This window comes from Apodemus sylvaticus, chromosome 7 (genome assembly GCF_947179515.1).
Source record: "Apodemus sylvaticus chromosome 7, mApoSyl1.1, whole genome shotgun sequence".
Taxonomy (NCBI): Eukaryota; Metazoa; Chordata; class Mammalia; order Rodentia; family Muridae; genus Apodemus; species Apodemus sylvaticus.
In genome coordinates, this window is record NC_067478.1 from 100,795,154 (window position 1) to 100,819,354 (window position 24,201).

A 24,201-nucleotide genomic window follows, 5' to 3' on the forward strand; every position below is an offset into this window, starting at 1 on the left:
AATTTCAGATTACCTTGTCATTTAATTTGTCCAATATTCTTTTCTTCCACCCCAAAGATTTTCAGTAAATAACTTTGACAGTTGATGGATTCACTGGGAAAGAAAATCTAATCTTTTTTCAATTGGGTTAAATATTTACTCAGTCTTGCTCCACTAAAGAAAGAATCAGAAGAAATTAGCTTACTTAGCACAAGAAAAAATTAATTTCTTATATCCTATGAATAAAACCTTGAAAAGAGGAATTTGGGTAAATGGCTCATTGGGTGAAGTGATGCACAAAGGTGAGATTAAATTCAGGTCTGCAGTAGCCACATAGTAATAATAAAAACAAAGCTGGGCAAGATGTCAAGTATCTGTAATTCCAGCCTGGGAATAGAGACAGCTTGAACCTAGAGAATCCCTGGACAAAACAGTAAGCTTCAGACTCAGTGAATGACCTTGTCTCAAAATAATAACACTAATACTACTAAATACCAATAATAATGTAGAAAGCAATAGGTGGAAGATAAATACTACCTCTGGCCTCCACATGTACATACCAAGATGAATGTACAAGCACATACACACACACACACACACACACACACACATGTGCACATGTGCACATACAACAGAATGCTGACTAAAAAAGATTAATTACAATTCCATAGGAGACTTTGGAATGTGGGAAGTGTTTGTGTATACATGATCGTATCTACTCTCCAAAGACCCTTGTAAGGATTAAATATACTGTGTGCTCATACACAGTTTGAAATTTACAAATAGTTGATTGTTTCCCACAAGAGTATACTTTTCCTAAATGGGGGTCAGAGAGGTGAAGTCACTCACCAAGGTTCACACAGCACATAACTGATGAGATGGGAAGTGGGATGCTGAGTTGGAATGACCAAAATCCTGAACTCTTTCCTTTGCAATGAATGGCTTTACTGTTTGGAAACCATGCGACTGCTTCCCCAAGTAGTTTTAAAGCTTTGAATGACACCCCAAAACAGTCCAGTACTTGGTAAGATTCAGTTATTCCAAAGAGACAAAAGCTGCTCAGGATTTAATTTTGAGAAATCTTTCAGCCTGAAAGGTTTGGCTGGTCCAGTTACTCACCAGTCCTGCCCAATAGCCTAAGATCAGTTTTAAGAAAGTCAGTTTTGATAGTCTGAGTCATATTTTCAATTTCTAATAAAATTCTTACGTGGCCCACATATGCTGTCTCCCAGCTTTGAACCTTGGGTCTCGTGCTCATTTGCATGTCTGGTTTAGATCATGTCTGGGGTCCCTTGAAGTCTGAAACAGAGCCTGCCATTCTGTGAGGTAGTGGGAACAGATTCTGATACCAAAACCGGGGCCATTTTCTCAGATACTCAATGTAAGATTCCGTGTTTTGCATTGCCAGACCAGAATGAAGCCGTGCAGTCTCCTCTCATTTGACCTCACCTGCCTACATCTCCTACGATGACTCCAAAGACATGGCCTCTGGAACCCTCGTTAGCATTTTAGCTCTCTGTCAAAAGGCCAGCCTCAGGAACTGTTGGTATTTGACATTTCTTCATTAGAATAATCATCTTAAGTCATGGATGGGGATATCAGCCTGACTCTGAACAAGCCGAAATCAGCAGTGAAAAGATGTTGTAGAGCTTTTAAATGTCACTGTCCTCCAACATCAACTTACTCCCACTAGATGGGAACTAACAAAATGGAAGTATCTATCCTGAAAGCTGTCACTGTCAACCCAGGACAATCCAAGTAATTTTCAGAGGGAAATTATGGAGCTCTGAGGAGCTCCGATTTAATCACGTTGGATAGTCCAAATCTTTGCTCAAATTCCATGTTCTCAGTGAGGCCCTCTTACCCAGCCCTGTCTGCTCCCTTTCTGGTCTGCTTTGATCCATCACATTCAGCAGCTTCTTCTAATCTACTGCTTAGTCCACTCTGGGTTCTGAATTAAGCTCCACAGCAGAAGGGTGTTGGCGTTGCCAGAGTTGTATTCTCGGCACATGCATGGGTCTGGCAACAGAGCAGGCATTCAATAAAACCTTGTTGAATGAATGAGTATGTGGTAGGGTGTGTCCACTAAGTCCAATAAGCTAGTACTGGGGTGGGGCAAGAGCTAGTTTGGGAAGGGGTCAGAAGTGACTAAGGTCCAGTCCCTCTGCTGAAGAGATGCTCACCTAGCCAAAGAGGTGTCACGCTTGACACTGGATGGTTGAGCAGACAAGGACAGTAGACACAAAGTGAGTGATCTGAAGGACCGGAAGGAAGGTGTACAGAGGTCGAAATGGGGGCAGATGCAGGATCCAGTCATCCATGGCAAAGGAGGACATCGTGCAGTCAGCGAGACCTCTCTGTCTGCAAGGCCAGAGGACAATCATAAACAACTCTTCATTGCCTAAATGAGCTGTTGTTTCCCCCTTTTCTTTTCCTAGCTGGAATCCTCTTAAACCTGACATCCATCTGACTAGAGAAGTATGTGATTGAGTCGTGCCTACTAAAGCCCAGTGTGGAGGGGAATTTTGGCAAATACCCAATTCAGCTAGTCAATCTAAATTCCTCTTCCACATATGGCTCAAAGCCCCACTTTGAGGCCTTATCAAAATAAATAGACTATTTAGACATCTGTGCCATTTGGACAGAGAGCCCACAGGGCAGACAGAATGAAAGAAGAGCCCAGGCTGGGCAGGATGCCGTGCAGGAAGGTGGCAAGGCTGTGCCCAGAATCCAGGCCTCTTATTTGTCAAACTTTTTGTATTTCAAAGCCGCACGTTTCTTTCCAGAATTTTCCTCATGAATCGTCTTTTCCCTCTGCACACAGAATATCTTAAACACTATGTCCATTGTGCTCCATGCAGTGGGGTTGGTCCTGAGGCTGAGGGGCTGCTGGAATTCCAGGACAAGATCCTTGAGAAAAGGAAACGAGCCAGGATGTTTTCCGTTGCTTCTTTTTGAGTTCCAAGCTAGAGCAAAGGATTCCCTTTGTAACTTCCTTTTCCTGCAGTCTTGAGGGATTGCCAGGATCCTCTGTAGCCCTGTGGAGGGAAGGCCGGTGAGCTTTAGGGAATGGATCAAATGAGGTGGGGGATTCATTCTCAGCCTCAGGACCAGCCGAAGAGGAACTTGAGCAGCCCACAGTCATGGAAGAAGCAAAGGCTGATCGCTCCTAGCCGCTGCCCATCTCTGTCCTCTGAGATCATGTCTAAAACCAGGCTTCAGGATGATCCACCACGTTCTTTGGAATAAGTTCCCATCTTGGAATAACAAGGGCACCAGGTTGGAAGTGGTTCTTTGGGACTCTTGGGCTTCTCTTCCTTTTCAGGACCTTCCTGAATGATCTTTATTGTAGAGGTAAAGGCAAGATGGAAGAGGCATCTATATATTGTATACAAAGTTCCCATTTATGGAAAGCCCAATTGATCCCCACAGCAGGTCTGTTAAGATTTGTTATCCTGCTTTGAAGAGAAGCAGAGTTGAAGTTCAAAAGGACAAAATAACATGACCAAGGGATTCAAGAGAATAGGGGCAGAGCCAGGGCAATGAATGGCCACTGAAATCACCATTAGGCCCTAGAAAAAAGAAGCCCTAAACTCTGTTCAGACTGCCCATTTTCTGGGTAAGTTGCTTTTGCTGTGGATTTAAAGTAGGATCCAGGCCAGTAAGTAGGTCAGATTCTTAGCAAAACAGAGATGATTGCAGATGAGAGACTGTTCCAGAGTTTTGAATTGGGGGCTGGAGGAGTTCAGAAAATGTTGTTAGCTTTTGCAGGAGGTGTTCAGCCCAAAGGAGCATCCAAAGCAGAGAATCCCAGTCAGGTTGGTGGTCAGAAACGTCCATGCCTCTACAGAGATAGAACCTACTAGGAGGACATGACCTCAGGTAGAGAATCCACGGAGAGGAACATGTAGGCACAGCCCCTAGGACATCTGACTGTCCCCAAACAAAGACGACACCTTACTTACTGGCTTCACTGAGGTTGGCAAGCAGACCCAGGTTTTCCAAGCACAAACAGCCCAGACACTGCCAGCCTGCCCAGCAAAAACCAGAAATTCAGTGAGAAGTTTCAAGGAAAGGGCATCTTTTTTTTTCTACCAAGCACAGAGAGCAAGGTCCAATATAGTGAGGGACTGAAAAAGAGGCTTCTGTGTGCTGCTGATGGCTGTGGATGATGTCATGACAGGGAAAGAGCTGCGTGAAGGCTGCTACACCTGGGTCTCAGACAGCTGACTGGAGGCATCAGTAGAAAACAAGGTATTTCCAGAGATGAAGGCCATATTTCCAGGACCAGTTTAACACTGGAGTGTCTATGCCATGGTCACAGCCAGCAAAAGCCTTCCCCCTTCCAACGGGTCTCAGAGCTCGTATTACTCTACCCTAGGAGGCTGTCTTGGAATCTAAGAGACCATTTAGTGTCGCATTCAGCCACACTGAGTATTGCATAATGGAGAAACTGTTCAGGGCGCCATAGATGGGAAGCAGAATTATCCACAATGGCTGGCAAAGCCCAGAATCCCCGCCGGCACGAGGCCCAGGTCTCTTTGCTTTGGCGAAAACTGACCTCAGGACTGCCTGAAACCAGAAACCGTAGGCAAAGCCCACTGGTGGCAGCTCAGGGAAGGAATCACAATAGGATTTGTCATCTTAGTACTCCTTAAAGCCAAGGGGTGTCAGCCTTCTCTGAAGCAGAAAGAGAGTTTGTCAGAATCAGGGCATAATTTTCTGCTGATAAAGCCATCTGCCACCCCAGAGAAGGCCTAAGAGCATCACCTCGGGTGCTGGCCTGGACCATCACATTTTTGACACTGAGTCTTTGGCCACCTCAAACTTTTCTTCTCTAAAGTCAGATGTAGCTGTCAGGATGTAGACTCCACGTACCACTTGTGGGGCCTCTGTATGTGTGCACTTGGCTGCTTGAAGGCACCACGGCCTGCGGGAGAACTCTGCACTAGCTGGCATTGACCACAGCCAGGCAGCATCTGGCTCTGGAGCCAAGGGTGTCTGTAGGAATTTGCGCAGTAGGGTTCCCTTCTTCTCCAGCTTTTCCATGTTGGTTACAGATATGTCTGTCCATGTGCCTGGTACTAGAGCTAACCTCATTGCCAGGTTTTCATTCAGGGAGCACTTACTAGGAGAAGTACAATCCCTCATTTTTAGCGATAACATTGCCCTATGAACAATGGGACCAGTTCTGATAAATGCCATTTTGATTATTTTTATCCCCACGTCAATATCAGCATGTCTTTTCACAAACTAAGATGCCGATGATCACTCAAGATGACACAGCATTGCAGGACCACCATCCTTTGTGCTGTCCCCTGTTGATCCAGGCACATACATGAGTGGTACCCAGCTCCTGACCTCCCTGAAGGGGCACACGCTCAGCTTCCACTTCAAAATAGGTGGCTTGCTGCCCAGTCAGTGTTGACATAAGTCTATAATCCTTACACCACAGGCCTGAACTAGCTAGAGACCTAGATCAAGAAGGTAAGAGTCTTGGATTCTTTTCTGCTGGCTGACAACAAAAGGGATTGTGTGCATTTAACAAGAAGGAGACACTGCTGATTCCGTTCCTTGGTTCACATGTATTTGTAGCATGTTTACCATATGCAGAGGACTGTTCTCAGTGCTGTCACACACTTCAAACCATAACATCTCCCTGCTGTGAGGACCTGGTGTCCATGTATGGAATATAAACAACAAAGATGGATTAATGAATGGAAGGGAAAGTAAGAAGGATGGAGAGAAGTACAGGAGGATGCAGTACTGTCAACTGCTTGTCCCCGTCCCTTCTATTATTTCATTCCAGCTCTCAGGGAAGACCAGGTTTATGAAAGTACCAGAATGAAGGAGGTAGTCTAGGTCGTCACCAGACTCATTGCTAACTCTAGGTGAGCAATCATGTTTTGAAGCTGAATCTCGGCCAATTTGCATTTAACAAATTGGCCAACGTGTTTCTGCTCCAGGTGTTTTTTCAGATGAGTGACAACAGCACAACACCGATGACAATTTTCTTCTAAAACATGACTCGCACGGGCCCTTGCGTTTAGTGTTGACTTGACCATTTCACTACAGCTCCAAAGGTCTCCAGTGCTTTGAGCATCCGAGGCAGCTGAATGTTCTTGGCCTTGGGCTTTCTCACCTTCCCACCTCACTCTCAAAACCTGGGTTTTTACTTTCAGTCTTGCGTGAAGGCGATGCTCCCCCACACCACAGCTCCTTTGTGGTGCATTCCCTAGCTTGTGTCTTGCATGGGCTCTCACTGCTTTGCAGATTTAGAGGCTAGAGGAAGGACTTCTGCATATGTAGAGGGGCTGATGGGAGAGAAGGGTATATTTTTCTGATTCCACAGATGGGCCACACATTGGCTGAAGATGCCTGCTGATGGCATGACAACTTATTGCTCAGTGAACTTCATAGTTACAGCCTTGCAAGGCTGGTTTGTGGAGTGACTTCTGTCTGTATCACTTCTGTCTTCACCTGTGGTAGGTCCTGAGTCGGAATCCCTGGGCTTCACCACAAGACAGGCTTTTGAGAGCATCTCCCTTCAAAGCTCGGCATCCCTGACCTCCGAGATCTGCTGAATCTTAGGCTGAAATTAAAATCTTAGAAAAGATGGGCTGCCGTGCCCTACCTCAAGATTCAGCTTCAAAACACGATTGCTCACCTAGAGTTAGCAATGAGTCTGGTGACGACCTAGGAAACTAACTCCTTCATTCTGGTACTTTCATAAACCTGGTCTTCCCTGAGAGCTGGAATAAAATAATAGAAGAGACAGGGACAAGCAGTTGACTGCAGCCACGCCCTGAGTGGGCTGAAGCGCTGATGATTCTGGACCAGCTTTCACACAGGAGGAGAGCTTTCTGAGGCAGATGTAGGTTGAAGACTTTAAGGCAGATTTCACAAGTGCTCCAGGCATCAGATGGCACCCACCAAATCCTGGACCGAAGAGGCCCCCCTCCTTTTTACTTACTCGCCTGGCTAGTTTTATGCCAACTTAACATAAGCTAGAGTCATCTGAAAGGAGAGAAGCTCAGGTGAGAAAGCCTACGTAAGATCCAGCTGTAGGGCTTTATCTTTTTTTTTCACATGTTTTTATTCAATATATTTTTTATTTACATTTCAAATGATTTCATCTTTTCTGGCTCCCCACTCCCCAAAAGTCCCATAAGCCCTCTTCCCTCCCCCCTGTTCCCCCATCCACCCCTTCCCAATTCCCTGTTCTAGTTTTGCCCTACATTGCTGCACTGAGCCTTTCCAGAACCAGGGGCCACTCCTCCATTCTTCTTGTACATCATTTGATATGTGGATTATGTCTTGGGTATTTCAAGTTTCTAGGCTAATATCCACTTATCAGTGAGTGCATACCATGATTGATCTTTTGAGACTTCACTTAGTATGATGTTCTCCAGCTCTATCCATTTGTCTAAGAATTTCATGAATCCATTGTTTCTAATGGCTGAATAGTACTCCATCGTGTATATACACCACATTTTTTTGTATCCATTCCTCTGTTGAGGGATACCTGGGTTCTTTCCAGCTTCTGGCTATTATAAATAGGGCTGCTATGAACATAGTGGAGCATGTATCCTTATTACATGCTGGTGAATCCTCTGGGTATATGCCCAGGAGTGGTATAGCAGGGTCCTCCAGAAGTGACGTGCCCAGTTTTCTGAGGAACCGCCAGACTGATTTCCAGAGTGGTTGTACCAATTTGCATTTAATTACTGATCAACAGAGGGCAGGATCACGCCCATCCATCATAGGTGGGGCCATCCCTGGATTGCTTGCCCCGGGTTCTATGAAGAAAGCAGGCTGTGCAAGCCATGGAAGCAAGCCAGGAAGCAAGCCAGGAAGCAGCACTCCTTCATTGCCTGTGAATCAGCTCCTGCCTCCAGGTTTCCTGTTTTAGTTCCTGTCCTGACTTCCTTCAGCAATAGGCTGGTACCTGGAAGTATAAGCTGAAGCAAACCCTTTCCTCCCCAAGTCGTCTCACTACAGAAATAGTAACCCTAAGATCTATCACTTACATCTATCACTTTCCAGTTTATCTACTTTCTCTTCTGTCCTTACAAAATGACCTCCACTCCTTAGGTTCCCGTGCTTTCCACGCAGCCCCTGGAATGCATGCGTCTTTGCTCTCTGACTCTCAGAGTCACTACATCCTGGGATCCACCATTGGTCCTATTCTGTGCGTGATGAAGGCCCTAAAGGTGCTAGCTTAGTTCCCACAAGGTCCCAAAGGGCCACTCAACCCTTTCTTTCTTGTCCTTTCCTCCTTCCCTCTACATGCCAGCCATGCCCACAGCACCACCCACCTCTCCACGGCTCACTCTGCCCCCTCCAGCTAGGTCTCGCCCAAGTCCCTAAGGCCCCCTGTGCTACTTGCCTTCCCCTCCTTCATCTCCAATAGTGATTGACATCTCAACCGTGTCTTTTGCATGTGGTCACAATACCTGGCAGTCTTTTAGACTGCACCATGTCTAAATGCAAGGGATTTGTTTTATATGACTGACTTGCTCAGTATATGCACAACACTGTACAGAAGGTTGAGTCTAAATTATTGACAGGAGACCAAACTAACATCATGTTCCAAAACTTAGCTGGCTCTCCCTTGCCTGAGGCTCATCCTAAAGCTGAATGTACTCTGTGGGACTCCACAGGCCCCCTCAGAAGGTGTCCATAAAGCCATCGACCTCCTTCCAAAGCTGTTTTCAGGAAATAAAGAAAAAAATAGATCAAAAATGAAAAACACAACTTAAAGGAGTTGTGTCTCCTTGTCCTGTTCCCTGCTTCCCTCTCCAACCCAACCCCTCCCCACCCCCTCACCCCTGCCATGCTCTGTTTTCCTTTTTGTGCCAATTGCTAAAGACTATAATTTTAAAATCTGAACTGATTTTTCCAGACCCAGGAGGAATGTGCGTGTGCACGTGGATTTTTCCACAAGGACACTTCCTGTCTTTTGGTTTGTCTTAGCCAGTAATAGCGAAGCCAGGCAATCAGATGCATCTGTCCGTCCATCCATCCATCCATCCATCCATCCATCCATCCATCCATCCATCTTCCCAGCCCTTCCTCATTCTATTTGTTTAAGAGGCTCAGGACAGGCCATAGGGGATGGTTTTTGTTTCACCCTGTCAGACAGTTGTTTGATGAGGTTTGTGTTCCATTTGTTCGGATGGTTTTTATGGTTCCTTTGTTGTTTGGGGAGAGACTTTGAAAGTCATAATTCTGTATCCTCAGCCCTTCTGGTAGGCCTGTGCCATGTCTCAATGGGTTTAGCACAATGAGGAAGGAAACGAGTGTTTCCAGGCCGTTACTTAAGCAGTTTCTGAACATGGTTGTGGAAGAGAAAAGCTGCGTCAAAGTTCAGGGTCAGTATAGTGCTGGCCTCTCCTAGCTGAAAGAGCTCTACTGGTTCATTACCTGGTCAGCCCCAGTCCTCGCCACACTTCTGGGCTTACCTCTCTGGGTGTAGTTATAAGACCCTACCCCTTTCTGCTACAGAAATGTCTGAGAGCCTTGGTCAGCCTAGAGTGTAGACACAATTCTGAGTGTCATTCCATAGCACCAGGGCCATGAGGTGTGAGGCTGGAGTTGGCCTTACAGGAATGTCATGGGCCTGGACCTTGAGATGTCTTTCCTAGGGACCTTGATCCAGACCTCACCTCTTAGATTTTCAGCCCTGCCCAACATCCTTGCATCATTGAAAGGCTTTTCATTTTTATCCTTGATTTATAGTAGTTTATATTTTTAGAAATATTATCTTACAAGGTAGCTCACAAGTATTTTCACTTGTTCATTAGCATAACCCCATGAGGTAGATAATTCATACAAAATTTTATACAAAGATAAGGGTCAGGAAAGCCCTTCCAGCATCCCATGTCTTACAACAAATAACAACAGGGATAGAGTTTGAGCCAATCCTCCAACTTCAAGTTCAGGATTCTTCCTGCTGCCTCAGCTCCCAGATTGGACAAAAAATATATTAGAATTAACATTCCACAGGGAAGACTATCCTTCAGGAATTTAGTGGTGCTTAGCAAGTTATTGCTGAAATAAATTTAACTTCTTCTGATCACCGAGAGAGCATCTTTATATAACCTTCCTGCAAAACAGAGAAAGCTGATGTGTCCTCTTCTGTTCTCTCTCATAGACCCTTCTTATGACTCTGTCAGGAGAGGAGGATGGAGCAATAATATGAACTCTGGCCTCAACAAAAGTAAGTAAATAGGAAACCATTTTTGGAGTGAGTAAAATGTTTCCTGAGGGCCAAAAGTTGGGATGTGGGTGTAGGGTCATAAGACACACACTAAAAACAAGCATTGACCTTCATAGCATCTCATAAGATATCAATGTGAATTTTCAGGGGCTGCTCAGACTTTTGAGGTTTATTTCGATTTCTTTTTTTGCTATATTTATGTGCACTTGGTTTTAGAAAATATAAGCTTTGAAGGTTTCTCCGGACAAGTTGATTTATAAAAGAAAACCAACTGGTCTATATTTTGGTCAGGACAAGGAATCTCTAGGACATACATTCTCCACATGACAAGGCTTAATCATGCCAATATCCCTAGCCCCAGTTAGAGAGACTGACATGAAAGACAACCTATGAGATGTTGTGTGTCAAAGACATTAATTTGTCCAACAAGGATCAGCTGATGATTTGTTGAAATCCACCCAGTATCTTCCATTAAGGGGCAGTATAGGAGAGCGATTCACTTGTCAACCAACGTGTTGATCTGATTGTCTCCGAGAAGTAAAACTGCAAGGAAATGAAGAGAAGGGAGGGAGATAATGTTAATAATGAGGCTGTGATGGTGCAAGCGATAACCAGGATCTCGTTCAGTTATGAGGGTGCAGTATTGGCTCACTCTGCATGCAGCACATGAGACTCACAAAGATAATCCAGGCAAGGACTACTTACTTAGGCTAGAGAGAGGCATCAAGGACACACATAACTCTTCATCTGGGTTGTGTTAAAGAGTGCCCATGCACCTGCTGCTATTTGAGTTAGCACTACGTGGACATGTTCCCGTCTAGGGAACAGGAGACAGGCAAGCCTAGAGAGATAGATGTCAGGGAAGACCATGGTGGTATGTCTGTCAGAGAGGAACCCAGGTCTCTGGAGTTTAGGATGTATGGTGGACGAAAGATAAGGCAGGGCTGGTGAGTGATACTATGAAAATAGACCCCCCAGATCTTCAGTCATAAGGAAGCATTGAGTGCTGAACAGGATGGTGGGTCGGTCTGAAGACAGATTGAGGGTGCACCAGTCACGCCAAGCCACAGATCACACACAAAGCAGCATGCATTCAAAATGGGGAAGCCAGAGGGGCAAATGTGAGAAACCTTAAGGCAGGGGGACTCTGACGAAACAGTGTGACAGGCAACAGGTGATCTTTGCTCAAATGGCACCCTCTCAGGAGAGACCTCTGTATAAAGATCCTATTATTTCCTTATCTATTTGCCAGAGGGGTGCGGTGGGGAGGCGGGGGGGGGGGAAGTGGCCGGAACACATGTGTGCATTTGGGGGACACAAGTATAGACATTTACCTATGCATATACATGGAGGCCAAAGAGAGACATCTGCTGTTTTGCTTTATCATTCTTGGCCTGGTCCCTTTGAGACAGTCTCTCACTGAACCCTGGAATTTGCCATTTCTCAGCTAGCCTGGCTCTCCAGCAAGCCTCGGCAATCTTCTTGTCTGTGCCAATACCTCTCTGTTCCCAGGACGGGTGTTACAAATGCACACAGCCACATCAAGCTTTTATAAGTGCATGCTTAGTATCTGGGTCCTTGTGTAGCAAACAGGCTTACCCAAGGAGCCATCTCGAAGCTCAAGGCCCTACATTTCAAAGGAATGGCACAACCCCATATTAGCAGACATTGTTCAGTGTTGTCTGTTCTGTTAAAATACAATGCCATTGCTAACTCTTCTGCCTAGAGACCAGGGCCAGCATAGTGCTGTGATAAGTATTCATGAATAAAATGAGTCCATGAGTCTGTGGGAGGGTGTGTACATGGAAGCTCATGTACCTTCCTTCTGGGGGATATGTGACAGGAACATTTCGTGCCACTGAAGAAAAGTCCACTTACCACCTTTCCTTTATTTCTCCACAGGTCCGCCCCTTGGAGGAGCACAGACCATGGGCAAAAACACTGAGCAACGGCCCCAGCCAGGTATGTGACTCAAACATGCAGCCTCTCGACTGTGTGTTAATCATACAACAACACAGCTGTGGAGTCAGTCGATGGTGGAGTGAGATGGTGGACAGTTGGCTGTCCACATCTGCGGGCTTTGCACCTGGGCATTTAGCCAACCACAGACTAATAATACTCAGGAAAGAATCTATATCTGCACCAAATGTGGACAGGACAGATTTGATTCCTTCAACCGTACAGTACAGTTATTTGCATAGCATGTGTGTCATGTTGATAATCTAGGGATGATTTAATGAACATGGATACATATGCATAGATTATATGCAAATGCACCATTTTATGTAAAGAACTTGGGCAGCCACCGATTTCAATATCCTTGACAGACCTTAGAACAAATTCCCTATGTATACCAAGAGGCAATTCTAGTTCACACATTGTCTCTTCTTTCCAAGAGAGTATCTGGGAATTAATCAGCAAGACCTGGAACCATGCAGTGAGCTGGTAAAAGGAACTTAAAACTGAAATGGTCCACTGCCTTATGTCATAGAAGAAAGCAGAGGTTGAGAGAGTGAAAGAATTTGCTGAAAGACACACAGAGCTGAGCTCCGGAACCCCCACTTCTTCTCTAAGCATTTTACACTTTACCAAACCATATGGAAATGCCCTCACCTGGGGGATACAAAGTTAAGACGTTGGAAGCTATGGACCTGGAGACTCTTAATAAAGAAATGACTTAGAGACTGCAGTGTATAATATCCTCTGTAGCATGACCTCTTATGATGGGCTGTCCTTGTCCCTGTCCCTGCCCCTCTAGAGCCCCCGCCTCTGGCCCCACCCCTGCTCCTGCTTGCATGCTTGCAACAAACAGGAAATTGACAACCCACCTTGGCTTAATTCTTTTCGGAGCCAGAGTCCTCTCTTCAGCTGCCCCTCTGGCCACTTGTCTTCTGTTGAGAGGTCAGGAAGACCTTACACAGATCTGAAGACAGCTATTGCACTCAGTTCCACTGTCTTAATTAAGAAACCAAATTAAGATCTGAACAAGTTATTCGCTTTGGGGGTGGGCAAATACAGTTCTCCATTTCCACCCAAAATATAGAAAGTGAAATTGTATTAAAAGGTGAAATTCAAGTGAAAACCAAGTCAGGTAGAGCAAACTTTACACAAGTTCCAGCGACAACTATGACAAAATTCAATATCTTCCCAAACAACTTCAGCTTCATTAAAATAAATACTAAAATTTAATTAAAAAGGTGGACTAAAAGACTTGAAGAACTGTTCAAATTAATTTTTTAATTCATTAATAATTACTATTATAGTTGAAAACAACAACGTGCTTTTAAAAAGTAGTGATTTCATAGCTAAAATACAAATTCTGGTTACTGTTGACATTTTCAAGCTTAAAATCATAGCGTTTTGGTGGAAGAGGCCAGCAGCCCAACCCACTCTTCATAGCTGAGAAAACAAATACCCAGAGGCTGTCCAAACCATGATTTAGTTCATGGCATAGCCGGTACTAGAACACAGGCTACCTGGTGGTTTTATAGTCTGTCAGAAGACTCAGACGTGTGTAATGTTTTCAGCATTAGAAGGAGCTGTTAATGGCTAATCGTCACCGAGAGACCTTCTTTCGGTCTGTTTAATAAGCAAGCCTTCAGTTTATTCACTGCCTGGTTGAATTTAGCCAGATGCTTTTCAAACGTGTGGGTGATTTTGTTTGGTGGCTAATGTCAGCGTGATCTAAAAGTTTAGAAACCAAACCTGAAGAAATAGTGCTGTTACTCTTCCACGCCGATTGGGCCGTTAACTGTGATCGAGGTCTTTGATCAAGCTTTCCAATGGCCCTGAGATAAAAGTAGGAGCCGTTGAGGTTTCCTTCATCTTGATGCTGCTGTCAAACTATTAGATGAGGAATGAAGCAAGCTTTTTTTCTTTTTTTCTTTCTAGATCCTTATCAGATCCTGGGGCCAACCAGCAGCCGCCTGGCAAACCCTGGTGAGTTAACTCAACTTGCAAGCCTTTCTTTCCAGAATGTTCGTTATATCCGTAAGGTCACAGAAACCTGACTCCTCAGTACAGACACCTGTCTGGAGGTTGCATGTGCTTCCTCAGCCAAATATTCAATTGTGCACAAACAAGAGGCAGGGCCTGTTAATCAGTAGCTGGGTCCACTGCCAGAAGACATTTCTGGAGAACAAGCGTCTCTGCACAGAGGTTTATGTTCATGACAAATGACTCCGATGGAAGTTCCCCATGAGGGAAGATATTCTCAGTTATTTTTCACGCAGGAATCATGGATAAATGTCCCCAAGTGTTGTGGTTTTTGATTCGAGTGCTGTAGTTATCCAGCCTTTGAAAAAGAAGTGCTTCCTGAGAGAGTTGCACACAAAGTGAACTTGACAAGGTGTTAAGGATTCACTATTAAAAATGACCCTCAGATGTGTTCTTCTAAACCCAAGCTGTGGACATGGGGAAGCTCACAGCAACAAAGGCCAGACCCACGAGGCTGCTGCACCTGCAGTACTACAAGCTAGCTGGGCCCCTCCCTACTCTTTAGCCAGACCATTCTTGCCCAGAAGATAAGGGGCCATCCAGCACCCCCTCCTGTTACCTCTGCCCACATTCTTCCGTGTAGAACTGAACACAGAGCCATGTACTAGAAAGCTACTGGAGAACAGCCTATCTCAGTGAACCCTAATTCCATGAGGTGCCTTCCCCCAGCTACACTTCACAGCCACCCCCAAAAGGTTCTGGGGTGCTTGGCACTCTCTAAGGCCAGTGTTGAGTAGCTTGAGGCATTTTAGTACTAAGTGGAGATTAAATAGTGACTCAGGACCAGGTAGAAAAGTAGAAAAGGAGGTTCAAAAATCTTAACAAAATGATGTGGAGAGTCTGCTTCCCTGAGCTCATAACAGCTTGTTGAGACAAAGCCAACGTTCACCATCTACCAGCCTTTGGGACAACATGTCTTAAGATCTAACTACGCTTAAAATGCCCATTTTGGGACATCAGGAGAGTTAACAGCCTGTGTTGTACTTTTCAAACTGGCTAGATGCTGGTCTTTGATGATAAGCAGGTATTTGAAGTGATGGGCGTGTGAATTACTCCTCTGTGATCATCGGTCACGAAGTACATGTGTCAAAATATCATCCCCTGCCCTGTTAACACATACAATTATCATGCACCTATTTCTGCTTTCTAAAGGAAAAGGTAAATAAAGAAGGATTGTCCCCATGAGATTCTGACATAAGAGAAAAAAGTTTTTTTGTTTTGTTTTGTTTTTTATTTGTTGTTTTTTGTTGGGCTTTGGCTTTTGTTTGTTGTTGTTGTTGTTGTTGTTGTTGTTGTTGTTGTCTTGCAGACAGGGGTTTCCTTGCTGTCTTGGGCTCCTAGACCAGGCTGGCCCCCAACTCACAGAGATCCACTTGCCTCTGCCTCCCAAGTGCTAGGATTAAAGATGTATGCCACCAGGCCTAGTCAATAAAGGTTTTTGTTGCTGTTGTTGTCATTGTTGTTTTGGTTTGCTTTGGGGAAAGAACAAGAATTGTCATGTGTAAGAATCAGGACTGAGACTACAGTTCTCCTGTTTCCTCCCTGCCTGCAGGAAGTGGACAGATCCAGCTGTGGCAGTTTCTCCTGGAACTACTGTCCGACAGCGCCAACGCCAGCTGTATCACCTGGGAGGGGACCAACGGGGAATTCAAAATGACGGACCCTGATGAGGTGGCCCGGCGCTGGGGAGAGCGGAAGAGCAAACCCAACATGAATTATGACAAGCTGAGCCGGGCCCTCCGATACTACTATGATAAAAACATTATGACCAAAGTGCATGGCAAAAGGTATGCCTACAAGTTTGACTTCCATGGCATAGCCCAGGCCCTGCAGCCACATCCAACAGAGACATCCATGTACAAGTATCCTTCTGACATCTCCTACATGCCTTCCTACCACGCCCATCAACAGAAGGTGAACTTTGTCCCGCCCCACCCATCCTCCATGCCTGTCACCTCCTCCAGCTTCTTTGGAGCAGCGTCACAATACTGGACCTCCCCCACTGCTGGGATCTACCCGAACCCCAGTGTCCCCCGCCATCCTAACACCCATGTGCCTTCACACTTAGGCAGCTACTACTAGACCCTAACACCAGTTGGCCTTCTGGCTGAAGTTTCAGCTCTCACTTTTACTGGATACTCTTGGACTCCAAAAGACACGGTAGCCTTGGAGAGATAAGAAAACTGGATGTTCTTTCTTTTGGATAGAACCTTTGTATTTGTTCTTCTAAAAATGATTATTTTTTATGTTAAAGACTTTTGCTTCCTCTACCTGGAAAAAAAAAAGAAAAAGAAAGAAAAAGGATTCCATGGGCCTGTCTACCAGTTTGAATTCTCAACCTCCTGTCATCGAATGAGTTAAATATTTAGATTATTGCAATGGTTACACCATGATTCCAAGAAAGAAGTATGCATTTTCTTTATTCTTTTTTTTTTAAATGACCAAAGCAGTTGCTTATCAACACACGGGTCTCATCGTCGTAGGATTGATTCCCTACGATAATGAATCATGGACTTGACCAGGGTTGATCTGGTTTGAGACTTAGTAAAAATCAAGGCAGGATGTTTATAATCTTCTTAGGAGGACTTAATTCAGTGGATGGCAACTGGAACACTGGCTCTGAAGCCAGTGAAGCTTTTTTGCCCAACTGGAATTTAAAAGATGTGTGTGTATGTGTGTATTTAAGAAGCCATGTGTATTACAAAAATGCCTCGCAATGGGCAATATGCGCTTGGGTGACTATTCTCTCCAGAAATAGTCAGAATATGGACTCAGAAAGTTTAACACAAACGCAGACACTCCTGACAGAGGATTAAATAACGTGTTTTTGTTGTTGTTTTTTAATGACAGTGAGTCCCAGAACTTTGAAAAGTCATGGGGATTTCTAAACTCAGATTCGCAAGCGCTGTGCGTTTGTCAGACCACCAGACCAAGGTCAACCAATCAGAAGGCAACTAACTGTATAAATTATACAGAGTTATTTTCCTATATCTCACAGTATTAAAAAAATAAATAATTAAAAATTAAAGAGTAAATAAACGAGTTGACCTCGGTCACAAATGCAGTTTTACTATCAAATCAATCATTGTTATTTTTTTAAAATATAATTTGTACATCTTTTGTCAATCTGTACATTTGGGCTATTTGTACGTTTTTATAACTGTTTTTTAATAAGCATAATGTGACTATTGATGAACAGAAAATGGGGAGTTAAAAGTCACTGAGATTTTAGGAAGAAAAGCCGTGATACAGTTATTTAACACGCATGCCCAAGCAAGAAAAAAAGATCTATTTAGATCTACAACGCTTTAGAAATGTTTGTAAATAACAGATCTTCAATAACCAGAAAAGGACAAACTTTTCCTTGTGTACACAGGGAACTCTCCTGTCTATATATGCAATATATTTTTAGACATGAAAATATATATAATTTTGCAGGTAACCGTGACTTTTTAAATAATATTATCTGTTAACATGACAGCTGTCCATGCAGACAAAGTTGTAAAATAATTTGATCATAATAAATTGTGCCTTCTTTTTCTTCTTCTCTTGGAACTGATGACATTGTTTTCTTATTTACTTCCAGATCAAAGGCTTTTCCAGAGGGAAGTTGTCTTTATTACTGGTGTGTGTGGGGGGGTGCGCTCGCGTGTGCATGTGCGTGTGCGTGCATGCATGCGTGCATGCGTGCGTGTGTGTGTGTGTGTGTGTGTGTGTGTGTGTGTCTGTGTGTCTGTGTGTCTGTGTGTCTGTCTGTGTGTAAGAACACTTAAAGGTCAGAAAGCAACTTTTATAAATTAGTTCTCTCCTTCCACATTATTTTTTGAGGCAGAATCTCTCTTGGTATGTCTCCCACCCTGTGCACCTCAGGCCCACAAGCTTCCAAACAGCCCTCCTGCCTCCACCCCACTCCGCCCCCTCTTACCACAAGAGCACTGGGATTATAGGTGAATACCTCCATGTCTGGCTTTTTTTCCATGGGTCCCAGGGATCAGACTCAGACATCAGGCTTACAATACCATACATTTATTCATTGAGCCGTCTCATTGGTCCTGAGGGGAAAATGCCTACATATTCTTGTACCATCAATAATCCCCCCAAATGCGCTTGCTGCAGTACAGTGGAAGACGCAGTATTCCCGAGTTTCAGATGCTTGTTAACAATGATGTTTTTAAGCTTCTCTAAGCCATTAAGGTCTTTATGGCCTTTGTAAGTAAGAGGCAGATCATAGGTAAACTGTATCCAGGGAACCACAGAAGCCCTCTCCAGGACCTGGCTGGGTACACTTGACTCTGTTTCCCCCAAAGGCGACCTGATGCTGCAGCAAGAGAACAGAGACGAGCTTCCTTTCAACCCGCACTATGTTTTCTGTAGACGCTCCAGCTCTACATCTTAGCCCAAGAGAGAAGCTTGCTTCTGGTGGCTTCAGCGTTAAGGATCTTATTCCTCTCCTCTACAACAAAGATGACTAAAACTAGAAATAGCCGCTGTTGTTGCAGGGACTGCCGTAGAACTAGTAGCTCTCGAAACCCCTTAAAGAAGTTTGCAGCTTCTGGTCTTCACACAGTAATTTCTAGACCAGCTAAGTCTACTTGGAAAAGATGAGAAGAGTTCTAAGCACTGCTCTCCAACTTCTAAAACATGCACCATGGGTCCCAGGGATCAGACCCAGACATCAGGCTTACAATACCATACATTAAAATACATTAAGAACATATCCTTTATACATGTATGTTCATGTACATGCTGATTTGTATCTTGCATACACAAAATGTATGCAGATATACATTTGTAGATTCCTCCATCCACAACTGAAAATATTCAGAAAGTATTCTAAATTCTAGGATAAAGAGAGAGCTATTAAGGTTAAAAGCAATTGCTACTCTGATAGGGAACCCAAGTTGGGTCCCCAGAATTTACTTGGGGCGACTCACAACTGCCTATAATTTTAGCTTCCAAGGATCTGATGCCCTATTCTGGCCAACTCAATTACCTGCACACACACAGCATATCATTACAGATATACGCCACACACACACACACACACACACACATACATGAATAATTGTATCTTTCCTGAATATATACGGACTCATTATTGGCATTTTACCAAATCATGTATTATAACAACCAATTACAAAGTGTTTCCCTTGCACTTGATATGATACACTTTCTAGATACGATTCAAAAGATAGTAGAAGAATGTTTGTGTAAACAGTGTGCCATTTTAAATAAATGGTTTTGGCATCTATGGATTTTTGTGTCTTTAATGTAACCCTGGAACCTATGCTTATCCAGGGAAAAATAAAATTAAATATTTATGATGAACAAAAAGACAAGATTTTAGAAGGTGCTATGACAATGTTTAAGCTGGCATTCTGTTCTCTTCCTTTTTTCTTTATATTGAGCCATCGCTGTTACCAACATTCAAAATAGAAGCAGTGGCCATTGGTGATATGGACACATATATCTACATTCATATATTGATTTCCTAGTGCCTTCTAGCAGAGAAAACAATAACGAGATGGCATTCATGACTCAGGCATAGAAAGACATGAGGCAAGCCTTTTATGTTTATAAATAGTCAGCTTGAAAGGTCTCATGTCAGTCTGCAAATAATCAAAGTCCTATTAGGGAATATTGAGAGGCACATATCCCTGACTCACTGCTGTAAGAACAGGATGCTCACACCATTAGTTCACCTTCAAAAAAGTGTGTGTGTGTGTGAGTGTGTGTGTGTGTGTGTGTGTGTGTGTGTATGTATATGACACTACCTCTATTCATGAGGGCTCCTCTTTATGAGTCACCTCCAAAAGGGCCCACCTCCAAATAGCCACACATCTTCTTCTTCTTTTTTTTTGGTTTCTTTCTTTCTTTCTTTCTTTCTTTCTTTCTTTCTTTCTTTCTTTCTTTCTTTCTTTCTTTCTTTCTTTCTTTCTTTCTTTCTTTCTTTCTTCTTCTTCTTCTTCTTCTTCTTCTTCTTCTTCTTCTTCTTCTTCTTCTTCTTCTTCTTCTTCTTCCTTTTGAGACAGGGTTTCTCTGTATAGCCCTGGTTGTCCTGGAACTCACTCTGTAGATCAGGCTGGCCTCGAACTCAGAAATCTGCCTGCCTCTGCCTCCCAAGTGCTGGGATTAAAGGCGTGAACCACCACTGCCCGGCTCGGGGATTAAGTTTCAATATATGAATTCTACAGGGAAAGGGGGGGCATATTCAATCTCTAGCAGAAATTCTAATGCCCTACTCTCAAAATATTATTGACACCCAAAGGAAGCTGTATTTTCAATATCTGTTGCTTTGAAACATTTTTAGAAGTCAAAACACACTAGGGGTTTAAGACCCTTTAGAGTGATCATCGCTTTATCTAACCAACAATACATGCATGCAGTTGGGGAAAGAGAATAACACATGAGTTCTGTCCATGGCAAATGAATGAAATGTGGTTTTGTAAACAGAATATTTGCAGCCAAAACCAAGTGAGAGAAAAGGATCCAGGATATCAAGGAAGAAAACAATATCCATTAATCCCAAGTAAAACATGACCACAGCGAGGGATTATTTGCGGATATTTTAAAAACTACTGCAGATTAAGGAATATTTTCAAAAATTGCATCTGCATTCAACATGTATAGACATTTTATTTCCCCTAAATATTATCTCATTGTCATATATAATATTTATAAATATATATAAAGCATTACATATACAATATTCTCTTATTCCCTAAATAATACAGTGTAACAATTATTTCCACTGTTCTATTACATTAAGCAATAAAAAGTAATTTAGAGTGATTTAAATATATAATGCATAAATTATATAGATGCAGCATGCCATTGTATATAAGGGACTTGAGCAACCAGGGGGTTGCTTTCTGAAACCAAAACCCTTCAAAATCAAGGTACAAATAAAGTTGTTTAGATTTACTTATCTTACTTTATTTTATGCACATGGGTGTTTTACCTGCATGTATGTATGTACCACGGCAAGTACCTGGTGCTCAGGGAGGTCAGAAGAGGAGGTTTAGATCCCTGTTCCTGGAGTTACTGGTTGTGAGTCACCATGTGGGTATTGAAAACGGAAACCTGCCCTGTGCAGGAAGTGCCCTCAACAGCTGAGCTGCCATCTCTCCAGCCTGCTTTCTATGAGAAAGTTTGGACTCAGGGGACTTTCTGTCACACACCACTTTCCCTTGTATTTCTTTATTAATAACCATCATGCAAACACGTTCCTTTGAAAATGCTGTGAAAGTAAACTTTGGAAGAACAGACTTGGGACATGGTCTGTGAGCATGGTCTGCCTGCCGGCATCCTGAACCTTGCTGTGGTCTGATTCTTCACAGGGCTTCCTTTATGCCAGGGGAGTGGGGGCTTGCCTCTAGAACTAGGGAGGTAGCAAAGAGGTAGAGTGTCTGCAGAGACCAGGGCGCCAGAGTGTAGACTAGAGAGGGGAAGGAGTGGGGTTCTGGGGAGCACAGAGGCTTCACTTTTATTCAAGAAGGCCTTTGTGATTTGTGAAAACACACACTGAGCATTTCATCACTAGAAGACTACTGAAATGGATACTGCATGCCTTTAGCCTTAGTCCCTCTAAAGGATTAGGAGAGGTCCGCTGATTTGAACACTACAAATCCCAGGTTCCCTGGGAGGATGGCCACTTCTGAGAGGAAGTGGTTCAGCCAGGCAAACCTCCAGGGCTTTGGCCAATTGAGAAAGAACATGAAGGGGAGGTTTTGAAAGAAATGCCGGCTCATGTCTGGGGTCTGTCTCCCTCTCATTCCTACTTGGCCTCCTGTCTAATTGTTACAGTCTGTCTGAGCTGGCAAATTCCTAAGTACATAGTCAATTTACACTTAGCTTAAAAGCTCTAAGGAACAACACATTGCCAGTGAGAGTGTTCACTTACCTACAATTGCTAGATTAGCCTTCTGGGTTTTAACCCAGTTAACGCATGTTTTCTTAGTGGGGAGAAAGATAACTTGGGGAAATTCAATGAGTGTGGATAAAATCCCAGGGACCCTGCGTTCAAATTTTGGCCCTTTCACATAGTAGGCAAATTATCAGTACCTACTGACTAGGGAGCTGAGAAACATCTCCTGCCAATAATCCTGTGAGACATCAGAGAACGACCTGGAAAATGCTGCACAGGAGGTGTATAGACAGGGTCACCTGCTAGATTTCTCAGGGGATGATAATAAAACTGTAGTAGCTGGTAGCCACTCTGTCCAGGCACTTAATGCAGATTTTTGATTTGCAATCAGGAAGGTATTTGGGGGGTTTGGTTTTTGTTTTTTTGGTTTTTGTTTGTTTGTTTGTTTCATTTCAAATGAGTGAAAAGTGGGACTAGTGTGAGTTTTCCAGAGGTTATTTATATTTCTGCCATCCCCAGCCTCTCTTTGCCGTGTGGGTGCTTGTCCTTTCCTAGTTCTGTGTGGTCACCTCAAGTCAGTAGAGCATGCAAGAGGCTTCGGAGCTGCAAAGAAAAGAAACTGGCTTGAAGGGAAGCTAAAAATGCAGTTTGTCAGAAATATTGGCTAGATCGTTAAATTGGCTAAGAAATAGAAGTGGGCCGCTGGGACTCTCTGCCTTGATAAGTGAGACACTGTCACAGGCCTACCGTTCCTCAGAGGCCTCATGGGAGGTGGGGCATACATGCCTCCTGTTTGCCACTGTGGTGACACTGGTTCTCAGCAGCTGGTCCCTTTCAAGTGTAGAGTGGAGCAGAAGAACAGGTCCACAATCAGCAAGACTGAGCTGTGAATCCAGCTCTCCCTCCCTGAGTTATGAATTCCTGTCTCCGAGATTCACTTCCTCATGGATAAAGCCAAGCCTGTTGTAGTATAATCCAGGGTTATCAAAGAAGTGATGTGAGATCAGGTAATAAAGTACTCTCCATTTAAAAAAAAAATCTGGAACTTCAAAATACTACATGGATGTCTTAGTCGATTGATACTTCCTTTTTAGCATACTATATTCCCCTGATATAATACAGAGTTAAATTAGGAGCTGAGAAGATGGCTCAGTGGACAACATGCTTGCTGCTCAAACATTAGGACCCTCATCCCGATCCTGAGCTCACACTTAGGAAGCCAAGCTTGATATCTGCACCGGTAACTCCAGCAATGGTGGGGCTGAGACAGGCTGGTCCCTGAAGTGCTCTGGCCAATCAGGGTGCTCCAAGTTCAGTGAAGGGATCTGGCCCCAAAAAACTATACAGTAATAGAGGAAGGCATAACATCAGGAGAGAGAGAGAGAGAGAGAGAGAGAGAGAGAGAGAGAGAGAGAGAGAGAGAGAGAGAGAGAGAGGAGAGGAAAGGAGTGTTAAACAGTAATATGCTGTTTTATTGTACATAATTAGTTTTAGATTTCAAAAATTTGGGGCACAAAAGAGATGCTTAGTAGAAAAGAGACTTGTCAGGGTAAGAGTACTTGAGTTGAAATCTCAGTTCTGTACCCATCTGTAATCAACATTGTGTGGTGGGGAAGTGGAGGGAGACAAAGAGTTTGGATCCCTGTGGTTTGCCAGCTGTGAGTCTAGTTCCAGGTTCAATAAAAGACCTTGTCTCAATGGTGTAAGATGAGGGGCACTAGAACAGAACACCTGATACCCTTTGCTAGCCCCGAGGATGTGTGCACCAGCCTGCCTCTGCAGCACACAAGTTTGCATATACCACATTCACATGGATACATACACAGTCACACACATAAAGACAAAAATTATGAAGTCATCTTGAGGTCATCCAAACTGACAGAACAGCTGGAAAACTATAAATAAACATCTTTTCTTCAGTTGTTTGAGATGAGACTCCTGTGTAAATTTCTGTCAAACATCAATCTCCTCCTACCACAAGCCAGAGAACCAGAAAATAACCCTGGATAGGCTTCTTCCATGACACACTCAGGCATCAATCTTTTTTCTTTCTGCACAGATTTTTTTTCCACCTCTGGACACTGAACCTAACCAACCCTGTCACCTGCTAGGCATGCTCCAACCTGGGCTACATTCT

At 43.8% G+C, this 24,201-nt stretch overlaps 1 protein-coding gene across 1 annotated transcript in view; it reads left to right on the forward strand.

Moving 5' to 3' along the window:
• The window catches only part of Fli1 (Fli-1 proto-oncogene, ETS transcription factor), a 115,890-nt gene extending 98,138 nt beyond the window's left edge, over nucleotides 1–17,752 (forward strand). The window contains exons 6-9 of the mRNA XM_052188750.1: nucleotides 10,136–10,201; nucleotides 12,104–12,163; nucleotides 14,093–14,140; nucleotides 15,750–17,752. Of these exons, the coding sequence (XP_052044710.1) occupies nucleotides 10,136–10,201; nucleotides 12,104–12,163; nucleotides 14,093–14,140; nucleotides 15,750–16,279 (704 nt within the window). The 3' untranslated portion in view covers nucleotides 16,280–17,752. The remainder of the gene's footprint in view (nucleotides 1–10,135; nucleotides 10,202–12,103; nucleotides 12,164–14,092; nucleotides 14,141–15,749) is intronic.
• The last annotated feature ends 6,449 nt before the right edge of the window (nucleotides 17,753–24,201 follow it).